This window comes from Denticeps clupeoides, chromosome 13 (assembly GCF_900700375.1).
Source record: "Denticeps clupeoides chromosome 13, fDenClu1.1, whole genome shotgun sequence".
Classification (NCBI taxonomy): domain Eukaryota; kingdom Metazoa; phylum Chordata; class Actinopteri; order Clupeiformes; family Denticipitidae; genus Denticeps; species Denticeps clupeoides.
In genome coordinates, this window is record NC_041719.1 from 21,062,595 (window position 1) to 21,089,144 (window position 26,550).

Sequence of the window (26,550 nt, forward strand, 5' to 3'; positions counted from 1 at the left end):
AAGCAGTTCTACCCGGACTCTCGTGTTTGAAACTTGACTAATTTCACTTCTTTAACTCTCCCGGTGACTGATCGAATTTTCCGTTTCGTTAACGACAGGCTTGTCCCCCCGCGGCATCCGTAGCGCTGCGTCGTGGGCGCGGAGTTTTCAACGTTCAGAACAATCAGCGAACGCGGATTTCTGTCGTTTACACTCGGAACGGCCTTTTGAAAGAGTGGAAGGGAACTCGGTGGAAGGAAATATGCTGCTCTCACCGCTAGTTCTCGCATTTTTTGCCCTTTTGCCTCACGGTTTTAATTAGCATCTTCTAGCGGCAACTGCTCCTGGTTTCTCGCAGACGTCCGGACCATGGTAGGTTTGGGGAGTTAGCACCCGATGTCTGCGCGGTTTGAGCTGGTTAAGCTGGTTAATTTGTGCTTTTTGTAACGCAGAGGCGTAGTTTCGCGCCGAGTCAGATTGCCAAAAGAAAGCAGTGGGGAGACTTGTCTGAAGATGAAGACTGGGATCCTGATCAGGTGCTCTAGTCGTCCACGCATTGCAAGTTGTGACATTGGAACTGGGCTGACCTCTGACCTTTCAGGTGAAAAGGGGCAAGGACGACGTCCCTCCGGTCAGAAGCGCTGTCATGACACTGATAACCAGCAGGCCAGTGTGTGTAGACAGCGGTCAGCATGTAAGTAACGTAACCTTGGATGGTAAATGCTGTCTAGTCTAACTAATGTTTTATTAACCTTGTACAAATGTTCATTTACTTTCATTCAGGAGGCCTTTATTCGAAGCATTCTGTCAAGGCCGTTTAAAGTTCCGATTCCTAACTACACAGGTAAGGTCCACAGCCTCATAGGCTTGCATTTGTTCTCGGAAATATTTCCGAGAACAAATGGTGGCCTAGCGGTTAAGGAAGCGGCCCTGTAATCAGAAGGTTGCAGGTTCGATTCCCGATCCGCCAAGCTGCCACTGAGGTGCCACTGAGCAAAGCACCGTCCCCACACACTGCTCCCTGGGTGCTTGTCATGGCTGCCCACTGGTCACTCAGGGTGATGGGTTAAATGCAGAGGACAAATTTCACTGTGTGCATCGTGTGCTGTGCTGCTGTGTATCACATGTGACAATCACTTCACTTTATCTATTATTATTCTCTTAATCTGTCTCTACAGGTTCTTTAGGAATAAGGGCACTGGGGCTGAAGCGTGCCGGGGTGAGGAGGGCTCTGCATGACCCGTATGACGTGGACGCCCTGGTTCTGTATGAGCCGCCTGCACTGAGCGCCCACGACCTCATCAAAGCTGACAGGTGAGCTGTTTGGTCCGGATCAGCCTTTAATGAACAGTTATTACGCACTGACTGCTTTTCTAACTCTGCTTTTCAGAGAAAAGCTTCCTGTTCATGTGGTGGTAGACCCTGTCCTTTGCAAAGTGCTGCGACCTCATCAGCAAGAGGTTAGTTTTTAATGTTCATTGATCAGTATAATCTCTTTGATTTAAAATCTCTTTTGTTACCTTTGTTGTCCTGTTTATTAGGGGGTGAAATTCCTTTGGGACTGTGTGACCGGAAGACGGATTCCGGACTCCTTTGGCTGCATCATGGCAGATGAAATGGGTCTGGGAAAGACTTTGCAGTGCATTGCGCTCATGTGGACACTCTTGCGGCAGAGCCCTGATGCCAAGCCAGAGATCGACAAGGCCATTGTGGTGTCTCCCTCCAGCCTGGTCCGTAACTGGTACAACGAAGTGGGAAAATGGCTAGGAGGACGAGTCCAGCCTCTTGTGATTGACAGTGGCTCCAAGGAGGAGATTGATCGAAAGCTCTGTATGTAAATGACTTTATTCAGCTGTCCTATTCCATGAGAGAGAATTCTGATCCGTGTTTTCAATTTCACCTTGTTCTGCAGCGAGTTTCATTTCTCAATATGGTTTGAGGGTGCCATCTCCAATCCTGATTATTTCATATGAAACCTTCCGACTTCATGCGGAGGTTCTGCACAAGGGGAAAGTGGGTTTAGTTATTTGTGATGAGGTACTGCTTTACTCCTAGTGAAGTCATTACACACCACATCCTTCACATTTTCAGGCTTGAGTAGTAACCCCATCCCCGGGCTTATTTCAGGGTCACCGGCTAAAGAACTCAGACAGTCAGACTTACCAGGCACTGAATGCCATGAATTCAAGGAGAAGAGTGCTGATATCAGGAACTCCTATTCAGAATGACCTGTTGGAGTACTTCAGCCTGGTACACTTTGTTAATGCTGGCATTCTGGGTAAAAACCTCTTTTAGAAAATTGGACAAGGTGAAGGCTTTTTGGTGCTGAACACGTTTTAAAGTATTTGCTTATTCATTAGGTACAGCTCCGGAGTTTAAGAAGCATTTTGAGTTACCAATCCTGAAGAGTCGTGATGCTGATGCTAGTGAAAAAGAGAGAGCTGCTGGTGAAGAGAAACTCAGGGAGCTCATCAGCATTGTTAATAGGTTTGTGACTCTTCTTGTTTTCTTTACTGTGGCCTTATTTGTCTGAAAGCTGAAAATATCTCATTTCATTTCAGATGTCTAATTAGACGGACCTCCGACATCCTTTCTAAGTATCTTCCTGTGAAGATTGAGCAGGTTGTTTGTTGCAGGTATTGATCTATAGCATGTGAGGGCGGTAGATCCGTAACGGATAGAGAAGTTAACACCTCTGCTCCTTCGCAGGCTCACCCCTTTGCAGAGTGAACTGTACAAGCGTTTCCTCAGGCAGGCCAAGCCAGTGAACTCGCTGCAGGAAGGCAAGATGAGCCTTTCCTCCCTGTCCTCTATCACCTCACTGAAGAAGTTGTGCAACCGTGAGTGTCCAGCAGCGCACTGATCATTTCAGCACCATTTATTACAATGTGCCTGATGTCTGATTATTGTGTTCAGACCCGGCTCTCATCTATGACAAGTGTGTGGAAGGAGAGGAAGGCTTTGAGGGTGCACTGGATCTGTTTCCTACAGGCTACTCTCTGAAGGCTGTGGAACCACAGCTCTCTGGTGAGCTCTGTCAGAAATTCACTTGGCATTTCACTTTTCACCAAACATTGTGACAGGTGATGTGACTGCCATAAATGGGACCTAGTGGTGGGTGGGTGGGTGGGTGGGTGAGAGAGAGAGAGATGTGTGTGTGTGTGTATATATATATATATGTGTATGTATGTGTGAGAGAGAGAGAGAGAGAGAGCCAGCCCAAAGTCACATATAATATGTCTCAATGGGGAGATTATACAACAAATTTACATTATATCCTTGATGTTGATCTGTTGGAAGCAAAAAAAATTTGATAAATAGTGATGGCTAAATAGCTGGCTCATAGATATTGTCCAAAGCAGCAGTTCCTGATCTGCAATGGATATGGGAAGGAAAACTGGCGGCAGGGTTGTGGGTTGCCATGGTCATTTACATTTACAGCATTTACCAGACGCCCTTATCCAGAGCGACTTACAATCAGTATTACAGGGACAGTCTCCCTGGAGCAATTTAGGGTTAAGTGTCTTGCGCAGGGACACAATGGTAGTAAGTGGGATTCGAACCCGGGTCTTCTGCTTCATAGGCGAGTGTGTTACCCACTAGGCTACTACTTGACGCATTTGAGCATCAGAACTGAACCATGGTTAAAGGTGAGAGAAAAGTGATCCATAGAGGAACCACTTCTACGTACAGCTTGGTAAACTTCAGAGGTCTGGCTGAGTTGACAGCTAGGGCTGTGGTGGTGCCTGACTCAGGTGATCGTGAGTAGGTGTGATGGGTCTTGCCTTTGTCACATTATAGAATAAAACTGAAGACACCAGACTATTAAATAACATACACAAGGTTTTGTAATAAACAAGGCAAAACTTCAGTCTCTACGAATCAGGAAGCTTTTGCTATGACTGCAGCATTTCACATCTTCTTGTCTTCTCTCCACCACATTAAGTTGGTTTTTAACAGTCCTGAAGTGCTGAACAATTTCTTATCATTCACTCATGTTGATGCATCTCATCAAGCAGCTTTTCATGATCACAATAGTGAACAAAATAGTCATACTTCACTTTCTCCTCATACAACTAATACTAAATATGTTTCTTGAATTGGACTCTTCAAAATGGCTCCATCATCGTCTCCATAACCGCTGCAGAGTAGGTACATCCAGACGTTTCACTGGTAGTGTATTTCTTTCAGGGAAAATGCTTGTGCTGGATTACATTCTTGCAATGACACGAAGTACAACTTGTGACAAGGTGGTGCTGGTATCAAACTACACACAGACATTAGACCTGTTTGAGAAGTTGTGTCGAGCTCGAAGGTGAGTTGTTCAGCTTTTTTCTTTTTTTTTTCTTTTTTTTTTTTTTACACTGAAATTTGAAAAGGTAATACTGAATTCCTGACTTTATTAATTACAGATACCTTTATGTTCGACTGGATGGAACAATGTCAATCAAGAAAAGAGCAAAAATAGTGGAGAAGTTTAACAACCCCTCTGTAAGCATTTGATGTGTGTGCCTTCTCATGTGCCTTTTCCACTTTTGCCCATTTTATACTCTGCTGTGTTTCCAGAACCCCGAGTTTATCTTCATGCTCAGCAGTAAGGCAGGGGGGTGTGGCTTGAATCTGATTGGTGCAAATCGTTTGGTCATGTTTGATCCAGACTGGAATCCAGCCAATGATGAACAGGCTATGGCCCGTGTCTGGAGAGATGGACAAAAGAAAACCTGTTTTGTCTACAGGCTACTTTCAGTGAGTAGGATGGTTATTATATACTGATTACATACTGCTCATGGATTACTTTACTTTTCTTCTGTACTTTGGTATTACAAGGCCCTCTCTGCCTTATAGCAGTGAACTGCGCTAGTTTGCTAGCACACTGAAAAAATGTTCTAGCCTCATTAATTCAGGTTTACTCTAGATGTTTTCTAGTAAAGAGTTCTGGATCACATTGTCGCTGAATAATTCTTGTGTATGTACATGTGCGTGTACAGACAGGAACAATTGAAGAGAAGATCTTGCAGAGACAGGCGCATAAGAAAGCCCTGAGCAGCTGTGTGGTGGATGAGGAGCAGGATGTGGAGCGCCACTTCTCCCTTGGGGAGCTTAGGGAGCTCTTCTCCCTCAATGAAGACACCAGCAGTGACACTCATGACCGGTATATACGCTCAAATATTTTTTAAACCATGATATGCTGGTCAGGCAGTGATTAATTTAACTACACTTTCACCTGTACTAGCTGTTAATAACTGGAAGGTAACAGGAGGTCAGACCTATCGTGCAGGTTAGAGGACACTTATTGGTATTATGAGGTGGAGCAGGATGCTGCTAATGTAATGTGTTTTAATTTAATTTGATCACATCATGTTGCCTGTAATATAAACATTATTATCTGTGCTACTGTTCTGTGATACTTATTTATTGGGCTGCAGTATCCTAACCTAGCCACTGGACATGCACGTGGCAACATTTATTTATGACCCAGTTTCTGTACACAAGGAAAAACTCATGGAGCAAAAAAGGTGAGAAACCTTGTGAAGGATTGAGTGAGGGACAGTGCCTGTTTCAAGGTAGAGTGAGTGTGTCAGAGCAGGGTTGGTAAGGATTCGTCCAACGTTGAGTATTGGAAGGTCTTAATTAGTCCAGTGTCATGGCCCACAGTATTAGTCCCATTGAAGATCTCTAGCTGCAGCAGTTATGGGGTTGGTTGCTGTTTTGGTACATTTCATGCTGGTAAGTGTCTTCAGCAGCTCAACAATAGGAACCAGGATCTGGAGTAGCTTCGAGAGAAACAGAGTGGACTTGGGTGGCTGGGACTGTGTGGTTATGGAAGATGCCTGAACATTTAAATGGTGAACGTTTGCATCAGGAAAGGCATAAAACGTTTGTCAGTTGTGTGGTTAACAATATTGGTTGATCTGTTGTGGCAACCTCTAACAAGAGCATCTGAAAGAAGAGACTGCAGTAGATTTAATTAAATGGTTTTATGGTTTGCCTCCTAGTGTCAGCCTCTTTGCTCTGACAGTACACACCAAATTATGGAAAAGTACCTTAAATTGGAATAAAATGAAGACTAAAAGTCTTTCAAATCACATTTTAGCCAATATTTTATTCACAACAGAACATATAAAAAATTTAATCTGTAAATTGAACACATTCATCCACTAAATGAGATAAATTGACATTTGATGTCTGCTCTCGGACCAAAAACGTTGGAATTGGGCCACTAATGGCTGAGAAAGTAAGAAATTCAGTTCCCTGCATTTTAATATATTGACATAACTAAAATATGTCCTTAATGGCAATATAGAACCTCAATTTACCAAAAATACAATCCCAATTATTTTTCATTTATTCATTATAATGACTAAATATTTTTATCTATGTCTATACTACCTTACAGCACCCACATGGCTGTCACTTCAGACTGAGGTTAAGTAGGCCAGGACAGCCGCCAGGTGGCGTCTGTGTGGATCCCATTGAGCAGTACAGTACTGCAGTCAAGTCTAATGCCCTGGTACATTAAAGGCGATCGTGTGCTGTCGATGATTAATATTTCTCAACCGTATACCTGGTGTGTGGTGAGTGCATTGGTAATAAATGGCATCACATTCACCAGTGAAGATTTCCCATGATGTCGATGTGCCTTTTATCACCACCTCCCTCTGGCTGCTCCCTCTAGGGGTTTGTCCACATTATTCATTTGGCAAATTACACACCCCTCCCCATTTACCCGGACTTGGGTCTGTGCCTTTCTTGGTGACAGTCACATTTGTCCCCAGTGGATGGGTTGTGTTTTCAGTGTAGTTTTTTTATATTTGGTGATCTTCACATTACTGATGTAAATGCTTATACACTTTTCCTGACATGGAGTTGTGATTGTTTCAAATAATGTATTTTAACCATTCCTTTTAACTATCTAATTATGAATCATTTGCAGCACACAATGCAGAACCACTGAGTTGTGGTTCATTTGAGTGTCTTAAGTCATGTTTATGCTAATTGGGATAGATTTTGCTAAAATGATACATGCTTTATTTGCCAAATGCGGTGTGTTATAAATAACTAATTGCAGTTTTGCGGGGTCCCATGGTTTTAAAATAGAATGGAAGAGTGATGTGTACTGAACAGTGTACCTAAAGCACAGTTAATGATCAGCACATTGTGTTGCACACCTAATTAGTTCTAAATAATCAATATACTTTATTTTGAAATGATGTTTCTGTAATGTTTATTCAGGTTCCGCTGCCGACGATGTGTGAATGGGCACCAGGTTCGCGCCCCTGCAGCAGAAGCTGACTGCACCAGTGACCTGTCACTCTGGCAACACTGCTTAGACAAGAAGGGCCTGAAAGACCCAGTTCTGGTGGCCTCCTGGGATGCAGGGGTGTCCTTTATTTTCCACCAGCGTTCTCACGAAGACCAGCTGGGCCTGGTATGAAAGACATGTGAAGCATCCGAGGAGAAGATGCCTGAAGTCTCTGTATTAATGTTACAGTTAATCATTTTTCAAGATGTCTTTGCTATTCCCTGTCCTTCTGTTAGCGTAAATTCCTTGCATCCTTGTGTAATGTATATACATGTTTTTTTTTTCTCTAGTCTATTTATTTTCAAAATATTAGTATTATTATTGTTCAGAAACAGACATTTTATGCCCAACAGTTCTGTAGAATCAAGCATAATCAAAAGGTGCAATAAATGGCTTCTGCATGCACTGACGTCTGCCTGATGTTAAGCACAGATCCTCAACTTTGTCATTATTCCAATTTTACACAGAACTCATTTAGCCTGATCTGATAATGCACCACAAAGAAAACAAGGCACTTTAGTTAGGCTACATGACGCTGATGTGATCAGCCATAGAGGTTCTGGAGTCCCATTGGTCTGTTACAAGCTTGCAGAAAGGAAAGAGCTTCCTGAAGGCTTGCCCTTTGACCTCTGGATCCCTGTCCAGTGGGTTTAACCTGAGGTCCAGAGTCAGCGTCTGTGAGGGCCTGTTTGTGCTGAGTGCAGTCGAAAGCTCCAGCAGGTCAGCAGCTAGGATGAAGTTGGAGCTGTCCAAAAAAGCAAATCAATGCAGCAAAGCGTCAATTTGACATTTAACTAACAGCTGGCATATCAGAAGCATCAAATCCATCCTCAAAAACATGGAAATGCAATTCATTAAAGCATCGTTAGTACTGAGCAGATGAGATGGATCTGAAACTATATATTAAATATGATCAGCAGTTTTTATTCTGTTTTCATGATTACCTCAGGTCCAGCGTTGTTATCCTGCTCTGGGCACTTCCTACGAACAGGTCAGCTAATTCTATAACACTTTTGGCTGTTGGGGGAAAAATGCACTACTGTCATTTCATCAAGACTAAAATCTCTCAAGGTCAGCAGTGGACAGAGCAGCTTACCCAGTCGGTTTTGCGGTAAAGCGAGAGACTGGAGAGACGGGCGTCCCTTAAGTGTGCTTACAAAGGGCCTAAGGAAATCTTCTTTAATTGGGCATTTGTCAAAGAGCCGACAGTTTTTGAAGCACAGCTCTGCAATGATGAATGACACTGGCTTAAATGCTTCATTGACCTCAAGCGTTTGCATATTCTAGAAAATTTAAATCTTATTTGTTTGCAGCACACTGCCCAGCAAAACAAATGAACGTTTGAGTTTACCTTCCAGCATCAGGTTCTCCAAGAGCTGAAGGATTTCACTGTGACAGTTTGCCAGGTTAACATCATGTAATGTGAGCACTTTTAAGAACCGGTTTGACTCTGAAAGTAAATACATATTTTAATGTATTTTTTAAGGAACATATGAGCAATTACTACAAATATTTAATATGGATACCTGATAATGTGTGAAGTACTGGAGGAGCAGGGTGGATCCCGGATATGTGGACAGATGTAAGACTTGGTGCTCTTTTCAGTGCAGAACAAAAGCTCTCAAGATCCATCTGCAATGTGAAAGACTTCACATACAACGTCTCCAGTGAAAAGACTGTCAGGGAAAGGAAGAAAGGAAAAACTTATAAAATAAAAAAAACACAAACAACAAATCGATTTTTCGTCCCATCTCCTGCACAACCTGATTGGTCTGAGGGGTCTTTTGAGGTCAGCATATTTCTCGAGTCGCCTGGAGCTGAGCAGATCTCCAGAGACAGAGACTTCAGTGTGGGGCAGGCTTCCAGCAGGACTTCCATAGGCGTGTGGTGGGCCACATTGATGCTGAGCTCTAGCAGGCTGCAAGCAGGGTTTTTACACAACGCTTGCAGAGAACTGACCAACACCAGCAGCTCAGAGTCTTTATCTGCCCCTGTCAACAGAAGTATTTTCAAGACGATTAACTCTACAGTCGTGGCCAAGTTTTGAGAATGACACTAATGCTGTTTTTCACAAGGTTGGTTGCTTCGGTGTTTTTAAGCCAGTTGTAAGTTTCAAAGGCATTTATTGACAATTACATCAAGTTTAGGCAAAGAGTCAATATTTGCAGTGTTGGCCCTTTTATTCCAAGACCTCTGCATGTTACCCTGGCATGCTGTCAATCAACTCCTGGGCCAAATTCTGATTGATGACGACCCATTCCTTCATAATCAGTGCTTGGAGTTTGTCCACTTGAGGACTGACCTCAACTTCATTAAGTTCCAGGGAGTTTCCTGGCCATGTAGCCAAAATTTCAATGTTTTGTTCCCTGAGCCACTTAGTTCTCACTTTGGCCTTGTGGCACGGTGCTCCAACACGCTGGAAAAGCGATTGTTCTTCACCAAACTTTTCTTGGATGGTTGGGAGAGGTTTCTGTGTTCTGGGGTAAAATTGTGAGTGAGTTCACTCCCTTAGCTGTAAAGCAGCACCACACATGAATGGTCTCAGGAAGCTTTACTGTTGGCACGAAACAGGAATGAAGGGAGCGCTCAAATATTCTTCTCCAGACAATTATTTTTCCAGATACCTCAAACAATCAGAAAGGGGCTTCATCAGAGAAAAAGTTTTTTGGGGGGATTTTCATCTGATCCTTTCAATATTCTGTAGTATATGCAAATTGCCATGATAAAAAGGAAGCAACAAACTCTGAAAATCAGTATTTGTGTCACGACTCTACACTCAGAAAATGAAACTAGTAACAAATATGCCTTAATTTTTATGCACGATTCCAAAATCTTTAATCCTTCAGTTCAGTTTCCCTTCAGTTATTCAACATATTAAAATGTGAAAAGCAAGCAGCAAACTTACATCTAATATGTAGTTGAAGAGACTGAAGGCACAACCAAAATGGCAAGGAAGGTGAAAGTATGTGTGCGATGTCATACGGCGTCACCTCCATGTCCAAGGAGGTGATTTGTCCTTCAGGGCAAACAGGACCACAGGACGGAAGAAACGGATTTTTAAAAAACTGACTGTGCAGCTCCACTTCTGCAGTCCTGGAGATAAGACTGAGCCGTCTGCGTTTGCAAGCCATTTCTCCCTCCTGCTTTACACAAAAATGGATTCCAGGAGACCCCATGTGTGAAGTATTGTGGCTCGGATCGTGGCAGGCCGTTGAGGTTGTGTCAAGTGGCAGGTCTCTTTGTTGTAGGAGGCCATTCCCTGTTGACTTGGCCAGAGTCTTATCAGGTCCTCTACACCTCGTGGTGATCCACGTCTGCAGCTCAAAACCCAGGCGTCTATGTACAACCACTTCCTTGACTGATCCATGGTCAAGCAAGCGATGAAGAAGGTACATCAGGTCTGTCCCCCTATGTTTAACCAAGCAGTATCCATCCTGCAGCTTGATGCATCTCACCCCCTGCTCTAAAACAGACAGCGTAGGGTGCAGCTCTTCGGAAGCCAGCCTACACACCCCTCCAGAAGGGCCGAAGAGAGACAGGACATGCACATGTTTGGCAGTGATGGAGAGGATGTCAGCCTCACTGAGTTGCGAAAGGTACTTCTTCTCGCCTTTAATGCGTGAGTACAGGGCCATATGGAAGAGTCTCTCCAGGCATTTCTGTTTCCAGTCATGGTCAGGGTGTGCAGCCTAAAAAAGTAATACAGTGACATCACCATCCATCTGACTGCTCTGTCAACCCAAAACTCTTTTGTAGATAATGAAGCGCATACCATGGACCTACCGCGCCATGTCTGAACCACATCTTTCCATATAGTCTTCCACACAAATGAAGTAGAGATGCCTGCAGTTTCAGGTGGACACAGTTTAACAGGTGATACGGTCCAGAGATACAAGTCATGAATATCACACTGAAATACTGCTAACCTTTACTCTGAACAGCAGGATCTATTTTGTCCAGGTGAAAAATGTTCAGATGTGGCAAGATGTCTTTCAGAAGCGAGTCCGGTAGACCTACATTGTAAATCAAAGTTAAATAAAATGAAAGATGTTAAAAGACTGCATTAGAACCCAGATCAGTTGGTTTAAGTAAGGCGGGGTGAGTAAAATCTTACCGAAAGCTCTCTTTTCAAGAATATCTGCCCGCTGGCTGACATACTTAATGCACAGCTGCACCAGAGTTTCCACGTGTAGGGAACAGGGCACAGTCCCAAAATCCGCCATGACCTCGGTCACGCTCAGCAAAGACTTCACAGACACAACCAATTAACGTGGATGGAAGCTCCTTCTGGCATCTTCATCGCGGATAAGAGAGCTGATGGGGATTTAACAAATTCAGTCAAATCAGCACTACTGACTGGGGATTTAACAAATTCAGATAAATCGGCACTACTGACGGGGATATACCAAAACAAAACAAATATTGGCTGAATTTTGAACATAAAATTATGCTACATTTTCAAAAACCGCTTCTCTATCAATTTGTTCACGGCTTGTCTGACGAACCAAGACATAAAAAATCGCTTCTCAAATTTGCCGGTTTATAGATGTTTAATTCTTGGGACGCGCTACCCCGTCCCAAGATGGCGGCTCTGTTGACGCATTCGCTCCCATAGATGCCCCATTCAACACGACATCTACTGTTCATATGTATGACAATTACTACATATAAATCTTCAAATATATTTATATGTGATGACAAATACTCTCTCTGTATACTGGGTGTTTCCTATGGGTATTCCACAAGACAATAGTCACGAAGTCTGCATCGCACGAAAATAATCACACTTCAATCCCAATTTACACAGAATATAGATTTTCAGGATAAACAAAGATTACATTTCTGTAGAATAACATATTATATTGTAAATGCATCAAACCTATGCCGTTGCTCCATAGAGATTTGACAGGTAATTTCTTTGAATCTTTAAAACAAGAAAATTACAAACCCCGTGCTGTAATAACGATCCCCTCCTTCTTTTTGTAGGATTTCTGTCTTATTGTATGCGCCTTGTTAAACCTTGTGTAATTATTCTGTTTTTTATGAAGTCGAATTGTTTTGTGTTGGATATGATGCTGTTCGCAGCCAAACGCATGTGCAACCCGGAAGTAGTTTGAAAGTCTATGCGGAAGTAAAGCTGATTTGGAGGTTCTAATGTTGCCATGTCCCTTGGAATACATGCGCAAATTGAACCACGGTTCTTTCGTATGCGGCTGTTACTACTACTACCGCCACTACGACTACTTATGAGTATAATATCATATTATAGAGAGGCAAATACATTGTACATGGCAATATTTTGACAATACGGACATTTAATAGTAAGAAAGTGCTGCCCCTCCACAGATTGATGCAAGTTTATTCAAAATATACGTGTAAACGGTTTGTATACAGTGCACCGTTTTTCACATGAGGACACCGAAATAACAACTTTTTAATTTATTCGTCTGTTCCTTAGCGGAACATAACCTTATTATCGTGCTTTTTCACTCGGACATGGCAACACGACTCCTGTACCGTGTCCGTTTCGGAATCGAAAACGAGGCGAGACTGGGAAGCTCTATGCGTTTCAGCCAGGATGTCTTACTGCTGCGTTCCGAATTGTAAATCCTTCAAACGGAGAGAAAGGGATAGGCATTTGTCTTTCCATCGGTTTCCACAAGAAGAAGCCCTTCGTCGGCAGTGGATAATTAAAATACGGAGAGATGTTGGCCGGAATTTCCAGGTTAAAAACAAAACTACCGTTAGCAAGGAGCTAGCATTAGCTAAGTTTAATAAGTGCAGTGTAATGAACTTCCGGGTATTGTGAGAACAGTACCAGGTCTGAGATATGGTGTTCTGTTTGCATGTTTCTAGATAACTGCCAACACAAAGGTGTGTGCGAAACATTTTTCCTCCCATGACCTCGTTAAAACACTGACTGGGAAGTGCAGGCTGAGGGAAGGCGCAGTTCCATCCATCTTCAGCTGGAGCAAGGCCATGAGAATCAGGTCAGTCACTCTGAAACATAACTCAGAAATTATAGTAAAGAGTGGCCTGCATGGAGTGCAGATTAAAACGCTGAAAAGGCTAGTTAGGGTAAAGACTACACCTTTCCATGCAATGTGGGTTTCACACAGCATAATAACAAAGCAGGATAAAACCCAATCACCTCTCTCCTTTATTTGCAGGCACATATCTGCGTTGGCAGACCATGATTATGCTGTGTCCCCGTGGTCTCTGGGAGAGCAGTTAGGAGAGCCAATAGAGAAGAGAGTCTGTCTTAAAGCACACAGAGTTGCACTAGAAAACCATGAGTTTGTCCTCCGGCGATTTCAGGCAGACTCAAAAACGATCAAGTTCTACACTGGCCTGAAGGATTATTGCTCTCTGAAAGCCCTGTTCCAGACATTACAGCCAAATGCAGAGAGCATGGAGCGGTGGCAGCAGGTTGAGAGACTCTCGCGGTCACACCAAGCCATCCGGTCCCCCAGGTTTAGAGCTGAGCTGCCTCTGATAGACCAGTTCTTCATGTTTCTCTGTCAAGTGAGGCAAGGACTATCAGAGCAAGACTTAGCCCTACGATGTAATGTCTCAGTGCCTGCTCTTCACAGAAACTGCTTGACCTGGGCTAACTACCTCTACTTTATATTTGATGCCTTGCCAACGTGGCCGAGTAGAGAAAGAGTAGATAAGCTAATGCCAAATTATTTTGCAGCAACGTTCCCCAAGACAAGAGTCATTCTACACAGTAGTGAAATTCACATTGAAAATGTCAACTCGTCCATGACCCCGACAACTACCCTCAAGTCATTAGTAGGCATGGCACCCTGTGGCAGGGTGAGTTTTGTTAGTAATTTTTACTCCTTATCCACTTCTGACATTGACATGACCAAACACTCAGGCATTTTGGATTTCCTTGAATGGGGTGATGAAGTTATGGTAGGTAAAGGCCTCCGTATTAAAGACTTGTTATCAGACTGTCACGTCGGCATGGCCATGCCACCATTTCTAGACCCAAAAGGACCATGTCACAAGAAGTCTCTGATATTCACCAGAGAGATAACATGCTTGAGGAGGCATGTGGAGCGATGCATGATGAGAATGAAAGCGTATCGTATGTTCAGTGGTGTAATACCGTTACCTCTGGCTGGCTCGGTCAATCAGCTGTGGACTGTTTGTGCTCTCCTGACAAATTTCTGTAGAAGCTGATGTCCGAGTCCCCATCTCTGGAGTTTTTTTAGCTTTCTGCAAACCTGACGCGAGTCGCCTGAGATCACAGTCAAGATGACGATTTCCAGACTCTGCTGGGTGCTCTATCCAAGTCTGAATACTTTCACTGTGAAGTAAGCCATTTTAAAATTGATGGCCCTGTGCAATTTTACAGGGGTAATTTTTCTACACATGAATAAATAAAAGTGAACTCCATTATATAAAACAGTAACAAATGCAATGTTCTTTACAACGTTACACTTTATTTAGACTTTTCACAACAGGATCTTCTGTTACAATGGCATTTGTCCACAAATACTATTTTTGTTAAATATTGACAGGACGTCGTCTGGCGATGCTGAAAACTGGGAATCTTTATTTAAGTGAATGGAAAACCTTGTGTGATACCTAGAAGAAGAAAAGTTTCTTGTGTTAATTATACTCATTCCAGTACATTCAAAACCAGCTCTATACACATAAAGCATACAATATTACATACAATTATTCATAAATAGATATATATTGAAAAAAAGGAAAATTTTTATGCTTCCATATTATCAGGCATATAAACTGGTCTAAAAAAAAAATGCCAACCCCAATATCAAATATTTTTCCAACCTATAGTACAATGTCCATTTTCTTGACTTTGTATGAGATAGCTGTTTTACTACCGTTATTTTGTAGTCTTGAAAGTCATTTCAAAGGGGTGAAAAGGACCCTGGATTACACTGTCACAGGATATTGCAGAGCTGCCAAATGACTGTTATAACAGCTCTAACTGTCACCAAGTTAGGCTGGTAGTAGCCTCTGAACCAGAAGACCCAGATTCAAACCCCACTTACTACCACTGTGTCCCTGATCAAGACTCTTAACCCTGAGTCTTCAGTGGAACTGTACCTGTAACTTGAATTCACAAAATAAAGAGTTTAATCAGAATACTGAGGTGCTTCTCCAAAAGGATTACAAATAATTTTCAGAAACTAAGGTTCCTGTATATATTTATGTATGTGTATATTAAAGGTTAGTGGGTTTATTTTATTCAGATTTGGTCTGAAACAGTCAACCTTAAAATATTTTTTCGGAATGACAATTACATTCATTTAGATTAACTTGAAAGTATCATGATTTGATGAATTAAATAATTCATTTAAGATCCACCAAAATCCATTGATGTTTCTATTATTTGCAATATATGTTCTATTAAGTCTTTTATTTAGGCACACATTATATATTATTTACAATTGTATTTATCAGACACCCTTATCCAGAGCACCTTACAATCGGTAGTTAGAGGGACAGTCCCCCCTGGAGCAATTTAGGGTTAAGTGTCTTGCTCAGTGACACAATGGTAGTAAGTGGGGTTTGAACCTGGGTCTTCTGGTTCATAGGCAAGTGTCTTGCCCACTAGGCTATTACCACCCACACACATTATATATTATTTACAATTGTATTTAATCAGACACCCTTATCCAGAGCACCTTACAATCAGTAGTGACAGGGACAGTCCCCCTGGAGACACTCAGTGTCCTGCTCAGGGAAACGACAGTAGTAAGTGGGGTTTGAACTTTTGAGGTCTGGTTCAGTGGCAAGTGTGTTATCCACTAGGCAACTACGCTATCGTATACATGTTAAATGATCATTCTATAATCTGCCATAACCGAGAAGGTCGGTTGAAGTGAATTATTTCTCAGTTTACAAGCCGGACCTGCTATGTCTAGTGATTCGACCTGAATGAGGTTAGCTTACGCAGTGGTCACGTGCGTGCAGGAAGTCGAACAGCTCCTCGGTACATTCCTCTTCCGCCTCGGAGCGTGACGTCACCCTGGTCTCGCAGGCCTCCAGACGCTCGCGCATGCGCACACAGTGCTCCGCGTCCTCACACTGCTTCCGAGCGGTCTCTAGCGGGTCCTGCACACAGGGATTCAAAAGGACACTATAATCAGCCCACCACTTTTAAATATGAAAAACCATATCCAAGCTTTCTTCACTGTACCACCCAGATACGAACATGTAGCACCGATACTTACCACCATTTCTGCTTCCTCTTCTTCTTCTTCGTTGTCCTGCGAACAGCAAGGTCTGGTTAGAGAACTAGGTCGGTCAGTAAGTACTCACATTACGGTTGATGTCACTAAACTGGAGGCGTCTGCTAGAATCTGCAACGTAACGATTTAATCACATAAAGAGTTTACAAATGCAAGAAAGCCTAATTATACCTCTTCTGGTTCAACATTCGCAATTGCCTTCTCCTCGAAAACCATTTTTGAAGCTACAACTCCCAGAGACAACCAAAAGACAACCAGGTGCGCGACGGCGGAGGACAATGTGACCCAAAAGCTAGAGAGACGCACCACATCCGAGATATACAACTTCAACTTCCTTCCAGAAAAAGAACGCAACAGCCATGTTCTTGCGTTCGTATTTTATTTTTGTTTCATTGTCTTTAGAGCAAAATTGATTAAACAAAAGTATTACACTGTAATGTAGTATTTAAGTAAAACATAAAAAGCACAACGCTGATCGAATTACGGATTTCACAAATAAAAATGTGTGACGTAAGAATTTACGCATGCGCTGTACGATTACTGAACAACCTGTAATAGACACACTAGACAGAGTAAAACGTCTTTGCGGTAATTCTTCTTCGTGTATTGTTACGTTTAAAATAAACTTAGAGGTGCTGCCACCTACTGCCGTGGAGTTTTTAATGGTAAACTCTGCAATGATAGATGTAAACATGAATCAATTATAACATTTCTAAGCATTTATTTGTTATAAAGGTCATATGCGCCTTTGTTTTTTTGCCTAAAGAACACAAAAAAATATTTAATTTCAATACACTTCATGCAAACTGGATTATTTCTGCACTGACTATGAAAGTGAAGTGATTGTCATTGTGATACAGCACACGGTGACACAATGAAATGTGTCCTCTGCTTTTAACCATCACTCTGTGTGAGCAGTGGGCAGCCATGACAGGCGCCCGGGGAGCAGTGTGGGGACGGTACTTTGCGGCACCTTGGCCACCTTGATTCAAACCGGCAACCTTCTGATTACGGGGCCACTTCCTTTAACTGCTAGGTCACCACTGCCCTTTACCGTTTATTGGGCAACTATGCATTTCTATTCTATGGCCTAAAAAATTATTTATTTTCGATATAATGTATTATTTGTAAACTGTATTATTTGCGCATTAACTGTTGCAGAGGGGTGTATGGGAAAGATTACCATTCATTTATATGACTTTTTTTTACAGTATCATATTTGTTACAAGAAGTTATTAGACCTTTTTTTGGTTGTTTACTCCAGCATGTGTCCTAAATATAGTGACCAAACGTTCATAATTTTCTTAACCCTTCATTTGCCTAGCTTATATCATAAACTTTTATGGACTCAGGTAATAGCACTGGTCAATTTCTCTGCATTGTCCCAACCATAGTGATATTCTGACCAGCTCAGCTACATGTTAGTCACACCTACCAGCCCAACTCAACCCTCTGTCCTGTAACCTCTCCAAACATAATGGAAGGTTGCCCATATTTCCATTCCATTCCTCCCCAGCTTCATAGGCCAGAATTTGCATATACCTCAGTCTGGCGTCAGCTCAAACGTTTTTACTAGCATGGTCACATGACAGATGTGACCACCTGTCTGGTCATCCCAGAGGCTGCGGGTGGCTTCACCAGGGACCCTGGCACATCTGTACAATAGTGTAGAGTCTCAATGTCATGTCAGATGAAATGGCATTCACATGAGAAACTCTCCTCTTTTAAGGTCTTGTACGGCATGCTTAGGCATGGTTTGTTTAGTCCGAATAAAATGGTTTAGTCTCTGACCCTGCATATGTTTATAATAAAAAGCTTGCCTTGCAGTGAACATGTGCTGCACTGCATTTGCAAAATCTGGGCCTGCTTTGTTTTGTTTTTTTTTTGCAGTGGTTTTGTGCTGGAAAAACTGTCTGTCGTTTATTTCAAATACAACTAAAGTTGAATCATGTTTACTGTTTGCGTTGGTCATTTATGATCAATATGTAAAACTGAACTGCTTTTAAAATGCTACATTAAATTGATGGTGTCTCCGCTCCAAATACATGTAAAGTCACCCCAAAGTTTTGATAAAATCCGGCCCATTTGTCTTAGCTCAGTGTCCTCTCTCAGGTGGACTTTTCAGAGTTTGACGCCTCCTCATTACTTCAGGCCGCCACGTCACAGGTCCGAGCCAATCACATGCTCCACATGCTCCACGTGACTCCGGGCGGAAGTCACGGCGGAAAACGGACTTCAGTCCGCGGCCGGTGCGCCAGTGTCGCGGTGGAGATGGACCCAGCGTGGGCGTCGGGGCTGACCGCCGCGGTTCTTGGCGGAGGCGCCCTGCTCTTCCTGGTGAAGCGCCGCAGTGAGCAGCAGCGGGCCCGGGATAAAGTGCAAGCTGCGCGGCGCAGAAGAGACGCGTCGCTCCGGCGTGCGGAGGAGGCGGTGCGGCGCTTCCAGGAGACGGTGAGTCCGGAGCGGAGCCCCCGAACCCCGGAGCCGTTCCTGACCTCCCGACTGGACCCTGCAGCTGCCAGCGCCGAGGTGCTCTCCCTGTCCCCCGCAGAGCTCGCCGCGCAGTGCCGGGACGGCGCGCTGAGTCCGCGGCGCGTCCTGCACGTCTACATGGAAAAGGTGCAACTTTCACCACCACCGCTTCCTTGTCGGGGAACCATTAACTTTTTTGTCAGTAGTTGATCCAGGGTATCAGGACACAACTTAATATTTAACGCGCTTCCAGGTTTTACTGCGAGAACTTTGGTTTTAATGTGTCCTGCCTGGGTGTCCTGCCTATTACAGGCGCTGGAGGTGCAGGAGAAGCTGAACTGCTGCACTGACTTTCTGATGGAGAGCCAGCAGCAGCTGGCACAGCTGGAGGGACAGCGGGACGGTCTCCTGTACGGCGTCCCCGTCAGCATCAAAGACAGCCTGGGATACACGGTGAATACAGTTCACACTTACCAAATAAGGCAATAAGACAACTCGAGTTAATGCGGACACTGACTGTGTGTCTTTGTTAGAGCTGCACGATAATGGGAAAATCTGCGTTATTATGCGAATATGCAAATATTTAAACAGAATATTTCCTCGCCTTGCAAAATATTATTAAACAAAAATGAAGAGAGAAAATACTATTAAACAAAATGTACAGGCCTCAAATAAATAGGTATGTAATGGAAAAACAAATTGTCAACATTCACATTAAAAATTAATATTAACATGTAAACATTACATGGCCCGGTCTAGCCAATAGCGTAGTTGTGTAGGTCTGGAGGAGATGAAGAGACGCCTCCCTGTTATTTTGAACCCGGAGGAGAAGGTATTGGCTGTTGGCGCCACCTACTGGCTTCCGTTCAATAAAAAGCGTTATTCCGAAACCCTCATTATTGATCTGATTTCTCCTTTCTTGACCTCGTGGCGACAGCTCGTCACAATAATATATAGTATGTGATTACGGACGCAGCATAAATTTAATTTATCGCATTTACTATTATTGCGATAACAATAATTTTTCGATATATCGCGCAGCCGTAGTCTTTGGACATTTGCATATTGGTATTCTGTCTTTTCAGTGCCAGTTCCTGCTGTGTATTGGCAAGGATCTCACGATACATGGGTCACAAAATTATTATATCATGTTGTGATACTGCACATTATGGCTGTGCGGTGTCAACTGTATGTGATATAAATGTGGCCAACAGGAGAGATTTTGATTATTCCGGCCTACCGCAAAAAAGTCATGTCAATTGTGTGAAACCACGCCCGCTTGTAGCACAAGCACAGAGCACATAGCAGGTTTTCCACAGATCTTTAAAATGTCATAAATTAGAGTTTCTAAAAAATAAGACGTTTAATGATATTTAAGATCATTATCATTAGTAATCCGTAAATCTAGACTATAAAGATCTAAAAATAACTGCAGGCTGCAGACCCCATAAGAAAAATTAAACAAGCCTTCAAATGTCATATAATCACTCACATCATACAAATACCTGCTATTACACTGGCCTTTGGGTGTAACAGGCACAATTCAATAGATTGGACAGATATTGTTTTATATGGTATATGGTTATGCTATATTTTGATGTATCTGTAAAAAAAATCCTGCTGCAGTGTTTCACTATGAACACGTTGCCCTTTCAAAAACGGATACATTTAAATTTACTTCTCAAGATATATACCTCAATATCTACAGTCTACCGGCTATGGTTCAATTTATATCACAATATGAACTTTATGCAATATCACACAGTCCTACTGTACATATTTACAGTCTACTGAAAATATAAAAACAGAGCTGATTTACAAGATGCTGTGAACTCAGAACTGAATTGATGCAATATAACCCCTAGCTGTGTATGTGTGGTGTGTGTGTGTGTAGGGCCACGACTCCTCCTGTGGGGTGATCTGTAAACTAGAGGACCCTGCAGCTGAAGACAGTGTGGTGGTCAAAGTACTGAAGAGACAGGGAGCCATTCCGTTTATGAAGACCAACATTCCTCAAGGATTACTGAAGTAAAGACATAAAAACGTTGTGCTTTGTGCACCTTTACAATGTTCATTTATGTATTTAAAGTAAAGTGATTGTCATTGTGATGCAGAGCAAGCACAGATCACGGTGACACAGTGAAATGTGTCCTCTTTTAACAGGATGGTAGTAGTACCATCGTGTCCCTGAGCAGGACACTTAACCCTGAGTTGCTCCAGGGGGACTGTCCCTGTAACTACTGATTGTAAGTCGCCCCGGATCTGATAAATGCCATAAATGTAAATGTTAACAATCACCCTTAGTGATCAGTGGGCAGCCAGGGAGCAGTGTGTGGGGACGGAACCTTGATCAGTGGCACCTTGGCGGTTCAGGAATTGAACCGGCAACCTTTCGAGTCCGATTCGTTACATGCTAGGCCACCACTGCTCCATTTGTGTCTATATGTATTCTTGAGTCATTTTATAATATTCGGTTGTACATATTTTTTCCGTGTAGTTATGACTGCAGCAACCCTATTTATGGGTTGACCCTGAACCCCCAAAACCCTCAGAAAACCCCAGGAGGCTCTTCAGGAGGAGAGGGAGCCCTCATTGGTGGAGGGGGCTCAATTCTCGGTCTGGGAACAGATATTGGGGGAAGTATTCGCATTCCAGCGTCCTTCTGTGGAATCTGTGGTTTCAAGCCCACATCCAACCGAATAAGGTGTGTGTTTATGATGCTGCCAATCACATCTTTACTTCTCACAAATTAACATCCTTATCAAAGGCTTTGAAGAAAAATGTTGTACTGATTACTGTGGACTTCCTGAAAAATACATGTTTTCTCCTTCGTTCGTTCGGATCTCCACTTTTTATTTGATTCAGGTCTTGGGTTGCTCCATTTTAACTTTTTGGTGCCTTCAGTAAATTTGGTTTGGGCACGGCATGTCCGTGTGGTTTGTCTACAGTTTCTGCATCCAGGATTTTGCAGCCATTCTCTACCTGTGAGTCAGGTGTGAAGCCTCTGTGGCCAGAATCAGAACGTTGCTGTAATCCTTTTATGATCAACTCCAAGGTGACCTGTGTGGCCACCCTGTTTCATTTAGCAGGTTATTGAGTGCGAGCTGTTGAAGACCTTGAATTGTGGGATTTATTGTTGTGATGCGCTGTCTGTGTGATTTTTCTAGTATGCGTGGCCTGTCCTCTTGCTGCCCGGGACAGAAGTCAGGTAGGTTGATCTGCAGTGGAAGGAGCAGCCAGTGGGGCTGTGGGTGTAACTGCACTGTGGTGGTCTCCGGCAGTGGGCACCTCCATTGGACCCATGGCCAGAGATGTGGACAGCCTGGCGCTCTGCATGAAGGCCCTGTTATGCGAGAACATGTTTGTTCTGGACCCAACCGTGCCACCAATTCCGTTCAATGAACAGGTGCGCTTGCAGCTAAAACACACCCATCAGGCTTCATTACAGATCATGTGAGCAGGGGAAGATTGTGTACCCACAGGTCTACCTGAGCACCAAGCGCCTGAGGATTGGTTACTACGAGAACGATGGCATGCAGCAGCCCTCGCCTAGCATGAGCAGAGCTCTCAGGGACACTAAAGATCTGCTGGAGAGAGCAGGCCATACAGTGTGTATGATGAGCCAGGACACATTTTACTTAAACCCACCACTAAGTAAAATACATGGATGGATGTTTCCTCACATTCTGTTTAAATTATTGCCATAATGCCCGGGTCCGGTGCATATATTATTTTTATGTGCATAGAAGTAGTCTAATATAAACTAAAATAAACTATTCTGCCAACAATTCTTCATCTTTCAGCTGCTTCCATTTACAGTTCCACGGTTAACCTATGCCATTTACGAGCTCTTCTGTAAAGGTGTCCTGGCTGACGAAGGAGCCACTTTACTCAACTCCATGTAAGTGGAAAATCTACTGCTGCAAGCTCTTTGAATCTGCGCTATAAACATTTTGACATTTTATCCTTTTATTCTGGTTAATTCAGGAAAGGAGGACCCATAGATCCATGTCTGAAGGGCCAGACTGTGCCTTATGGTTTGCCGTGGCTCGTAAAGAAGGTTCTCAGTGTTCTATTAAAGCCCATAGTAAGTCCACCGAGTCAAAGTCCAGGATTCCAGATTTCATGGGTCTACATCAGTCATGAAAGGCTTGGCTGTTGTAATCTGAATAATCTATAACGGAGAACCTAAATAAGTGTTTTTAATTTTGTGTGTCTTGAATATGCGAGTGGGAAGTACATTTCTCAAAAGTACAGGGATTTATGGTTCTGTTCAATTTAAAACAAGCAAAATGTCGAGATTATGTCTGAAGATTAATTTTCCTCATTTGTACTCTCTCTCTCTGTCCACTCTTTCAGTCACCCCGCCTCTCTTCCAGCATTGATGCATTATGTGGTGTCGGGTAAGCTTGTATGTGAACTTCATATTTGTTAGTTTGTCGCTATTTCATCTTTCTTTCTTTGTGTGTGTGTGTTTAAAGTTCTGTACCAGCACTGTGGAAGAACCATGCAGCTGTAGAGGTAACAAATACAGATGCGAGTTATGTAGCATCATTTAAGGTGTTATTAACTCTGAATTTGCTCGTGCTTATTTTGCAGAATTACATCCATGAGGTGGTCTCTGAGTGGAGGAGGCTGGAGCTGGACGTGATGTTGTGCCCCATGCTGGGTCCAGCCTACAACCATACCTACGCTGGAAAACTCACCTGTATGTCAATACCTGTGAACAATGATAAAACCGACATAAATACAGACAAATGACACATTTTCACTCCATGTCACAAACTGCTTATTTATTATTTAGATTAGTAATGACATATTCGCAGATCCCTGCAACTATGGACAGTTTCAGCTGGTTTTCTAATGGCTTCTTCTTTTTCTCACTTTACTGCATTAGGTGCTCTACCCAATACCACTATTTATAACCTTCTGAATTTCCCAGCGGGGGCAGTACCAGTCTCCACTGTGACAGCAGAGGATGAAGCTAATCTGAATCACTACAAGGGCAACTTTCAGGACTACTGGGATAAGGTTTTTGTGAAGGTTAGATTAAGAAAGTGTTGTGGAGTTTGTATAGAGCTGAATATGGCTTCAAATAAAAACATTTATTTTATTTAAAAATACTTAATACAGTATATATGCATCCTTAAACCCAGCTAATTCAGAAAGGGAGAATAGGCTCTACTTCTGTGTGTAGCCACCAGATGGCACCACAAGCTGTACCTCATAGTTTGCATATCAAACGACCTTTAAGTTGTGGCATAACTTGTACATTAGTCTTAGAACTGATTACAGCCCGCCTTTTAAAATGGATAAAATAATAGTTTAACAAATCTGGCTGTATGGTGCTGCTGCATGTTTCCAGTGGTGTTGCGGTGTTCCCATCTTCTTGTCTGTGTTGTGTGTTGCCAGGCTGTGAGAGGGGCTGAAGGCCTTCCTGTGGCAGTGCAGTGTGTCGCCCTACCTTGGCAGGATGAACTCTGTCTGCGCTTTATGAGAGAAGTGGAACAGCTAGTCAGGGAGAAGAATCAAATATGAATTTGTTTATGTGGATGTCCCTATACATTTCTTCTGTAAATTAACACTGGATCTATATTTTAAATGGTTTGTTATGAGTAACTAATATGTGTTAATAATAATTCACCCAAATATCACATTGGTGCGTCATTTTCTGCTATTTCACCAGATGTGATCTGTGGAATCAGGTTATAAATGACACTATTCAAAGAGCTGCTTATTTTAAAATAAAACATGATGATGAAAATATCAAAAGTGTCCACCATGTAAGATTATATTTGTGTTTATGACCGTGAGAGAAATCATCCAATCTACATTTCCTGCCCATTGTGAGCTTATTTGTTTGCTGGCTATATATTTCTAAGAGATAATAGTCGCTCTGTCATTTTCTCCCTCTTTAGGAACTTTGCTGCATTCTTTATGCATCTCAGCCAATGTAGCATGAATGTGTGCAGCGGTATTAACAGGCTGGATTGTGTTATCACCCTGTTATGATGAGATGGTGCTGGGCTCCACTCTGGGATTCAGTGCCGCCGTGTGCCTTTGCTGCCTTGCGATCATGGCTCGGCCAGCAGATACTAAAGTATGTCCGCCTCGGCTTGTCTGGGATCCATTTTTGTGCCACAGATGAGTGGAGCTAATTTTCGATGCTCTTGTGAGTGATTACTGTATTGCAGCGGAGATGTCTGGTGATTCTATAGTTGGACTTAATGACACATAGCTTACATCAGCAGGCCCAGTTTGCCATGCCGGCATCTTGTGATTACCCGGCCATATTTTAAATATGTGTTTTTGTTGGCTTTTACATAAATTTACATTTTCTCTACCCTCTTGGGATGGAAGTCCATTAGGAGCAAAGTGGGTTTTTTTATTTTATTTTATCTTTTATGTTATCTGCTGTACTGTATTGATTTTATATCCCATTGTGTGTGCGGTTTTGAGAAGAGGAGACGTTGAAATGTGCTTTTCACTGCAGCATTGTTAGCATTAGTTTGACCTCAGAAAGTGTAAATGTTTTATCTCTAATATAACGGTATGGTTTTGTTTAACTATGTGAAATTAACAATATTAGAATAACAATGATGCAAAATACGTTGAGTTGTGCTGCTGTTTTTACGTATGACCAGGGCAAATTTTTTTTTTTTTAATGTCAGGTCAAATATGTAATCAGGATTTTTTTTTTTTTAGTGAAGTGATTGTCACACACGATACACAGTGCACACAGTGAAATTTGTCCTCTGCATTTAACCCATCACCCTGAGTGAGCAGTGGGCAGCCATGACAAGCGCCCGGGGAGCAGTGTGTGGGGACGGTGCTTTGCTCAGTGGCACCTCAGTGGTACCTTGGCAGATCGGGATTCGAACCAGCAACCTTCTGATTACGGGGCCGCTTCCTTAACCACTAGGCCACCACTGCCACCATTTGCAGAAATAAATAGATAAGAACAAGTCCTCCTAGTCAATGGTGTCTATAACTGTAACTACCCTGTTATTTATACCACCCAGAAGAGGAATTTTATTTATTTATTTTTTTTTATATATAAATAAACTTTAGTATGCACCCTTCGTTTTAATCATTTGCATGTTGGATTATGTATACCAGTTATCTCCAACCCTAGTCCTGCACATGCACATATCATGCACATTTGTGGCTTTACTAAGAAGAGACTTGTGAGTGTGAGAACAATCAGTTTTTCCCTAAAATATTAAAACCAGCCAATAAGGCAATCCAGGATCCCATCTCCTCCCTAATCTGCTTACCTGCAGTTCCTGTCTCACAATAAAAAGACATCTCCGACTGGCATTCCTGATTAAATCCAATGCTTCATCTTAAACTACACGTCCTTAATGGCCCAAGGGGCAATATGGCCCAGGCCTGGTTGTGTGTGTGTGTGTGTGTGTGTGTGTGTGCTTCCTCTACATGCTCCTCCATCAAACATAGAACATAACATGCTGGCTAGGTGGATTGCTTCCACGGCCCAGCTTTCATGACCCTTGACCTGGATAAGTGAGTTTAAAAACGATGTTTGGATGGGTGATTTCT

At 42.7% G+C, this 26,550-nt stretch overlaps 5 protein-coding genes across 6 annotated transcripts; 3 read left to right on the forward strand and 2 right to left on the reverse strand.

Annotated features, from left to right (window-relative positions):
* Window positions 1-144: 144 nt before the first annotated feature.
* Window positions 145-7,645, forward strand: rad54l (RAD54 like). The gene is made up of 18 exons (XM_029000435.1): window positions 145-351; window positions 432-515; window positions 581-673; window positions 763-823; window positions 1,158-1,293; window positions 1,370-1,439; window positions 1,521-1,809; window positions 1,892-2,016; window positions 2,107-2,257; window positions 2,340-2,466; window positions 2,541-2,615; window positions 2,689-2,819; window positions 2,896-3,006; window positions 4,171-4,294; window positions 4,392-4,470; window positions 4,546-4,725; window positions 4,968-5,131; window positions 7,213-7,645. Exons 1-18 carry the CDS (start codon window positions 349-351, stop codon window positions 7,412-7,414), a joined length of 2,205 nt encoding a protein of 734 aa, XP_028856268.1. The 5' UTR covers window positions 145-348; the 3' UTR covers window positions 7,415-7,645.
* On the reverse strand, window positions 7,157-12,380 carry lrrc41 (leucine rich repeat containing 41). 2 transcript variants are annotated; one of them, XM_029000436.1, is made up of 11 exons: window positions 12,231-12,380; window positions 11,397-11,596; window positions 11,209-11,295; window positions 11,055-11,125; window positions 10,188-10,971; window positions 9,046-9,273; window positions 8,809-8,958; window positions 8,634-8,732; window positions 8,379-8,507; window positions 8,227-8,299; window positions 7,157-8,027 (listed from the first exon to the last, which is right to left on the reverse strand). In XM_029000436.1, exons 2-11 carry the CDS (start codon window positions 11,503-11,505, stop codon window positions 7,808-7,810), a joined length of 1,950 nt encoding a protein of 649 aa, XP_028856269.1. In that variant the 5' UTR covers window positions 11,506-11,596; window positions 12,231-12,380; the 3' UTR covers window positions 7,157-7,807. The 2 variants fall into 2 exon arrangements, with proteins under 2 accessions (XP_028856269.1, XP_028856270.1); XM_029000437.1 differs by lacking the exons at window positions 11,397-11,596; window positions 12,231-12,380 and having other exon boundaries at window positions 11,066-11,125; window positions 11,209-11,255.
* Window positions 12,381-12,850: 470 nt separating this feature from the next.
* Window positions 12,851-14,699, forward strand: LOC114802263 (uncharacterized). Its single transcript, XM_029000987.1, has 3 exons — window positions 12,851-13,007; window positions 13,139-13,272; window positions 13,453-14,699. The coding sequence occupies exons 1-3, from the start codon at window positions 12,861-12,863 to the stop codon at window positions 14,471-14,473; spliced, it is 1,302 nt and encodes a 433-aa protein (XP_028856820.1). The 5' UTR covers window positions 12,851-12,860; the 3' UTR covers window positions 14,474-14,699.
* A 17-nt stretch (window positions 14,700-14,716) lies between these two features.
* On the reverse strand, window positions 14,717-16,834 carry uqcrh (ubiquinol-cytochrome c reductase hinge protein). Its single transcript, XM_029000989.1, has 4 exons — window positions 16,690-16,834; window positions 16,501-16,536; window positions 16,220-16,381; window positions 14,717-14,881 (listed from the first exon to the last, which is right to left on the reverse strand). The coding sequence occupies exons 1-4, from the start codon at window positions 16,732-16,734 to the stop codon at window positions 14,849-14,851; spliced, it is 276 nt and encodes a 91-aa protein (XP_028856822.1). The 5' UTR covers window positions 16,735-16,834; the 3' UTR covers window positions 14,717-14,848.
* A 1,902-nt stretch (window positions 16,835-18,736) lies between these two features.
* Window positions 18,737-24,756, forward strand: faah (fatty acid amide hydrolase). The gene is made up of 14 exons (XM_029000613.1): window positions 18,737-19,137; window positions 19,303-19,443; window positions 20,885-21,018; window positions 21,488-21,694; window positions 22,158-22,198; window positions 22,272-22,396; window positions 22,473-22,598; window positions 22,794-22,891; window positions 22,978-23,077; window positions 23,350-23,393; window positions 23,472-23,511; window positions 23,590-23,698; window positions 23,888-24,033; window positions 24,403-24,756. Exons 1-14 carry the CDS (start codon window positions 18,790-18,792, stop codon window positions 24,526-24,528), a joined length of 1,785 nt encoding a protein of 594 aa, XP_028856446.1. The 5' UTR covers window positions 18,737-18,789; the 3' UTR covers window positions 24,529-24,756.
* The last annotated feature ends 1,794 nt before the right edge of the window (window positions 24,757-26,550 follow it).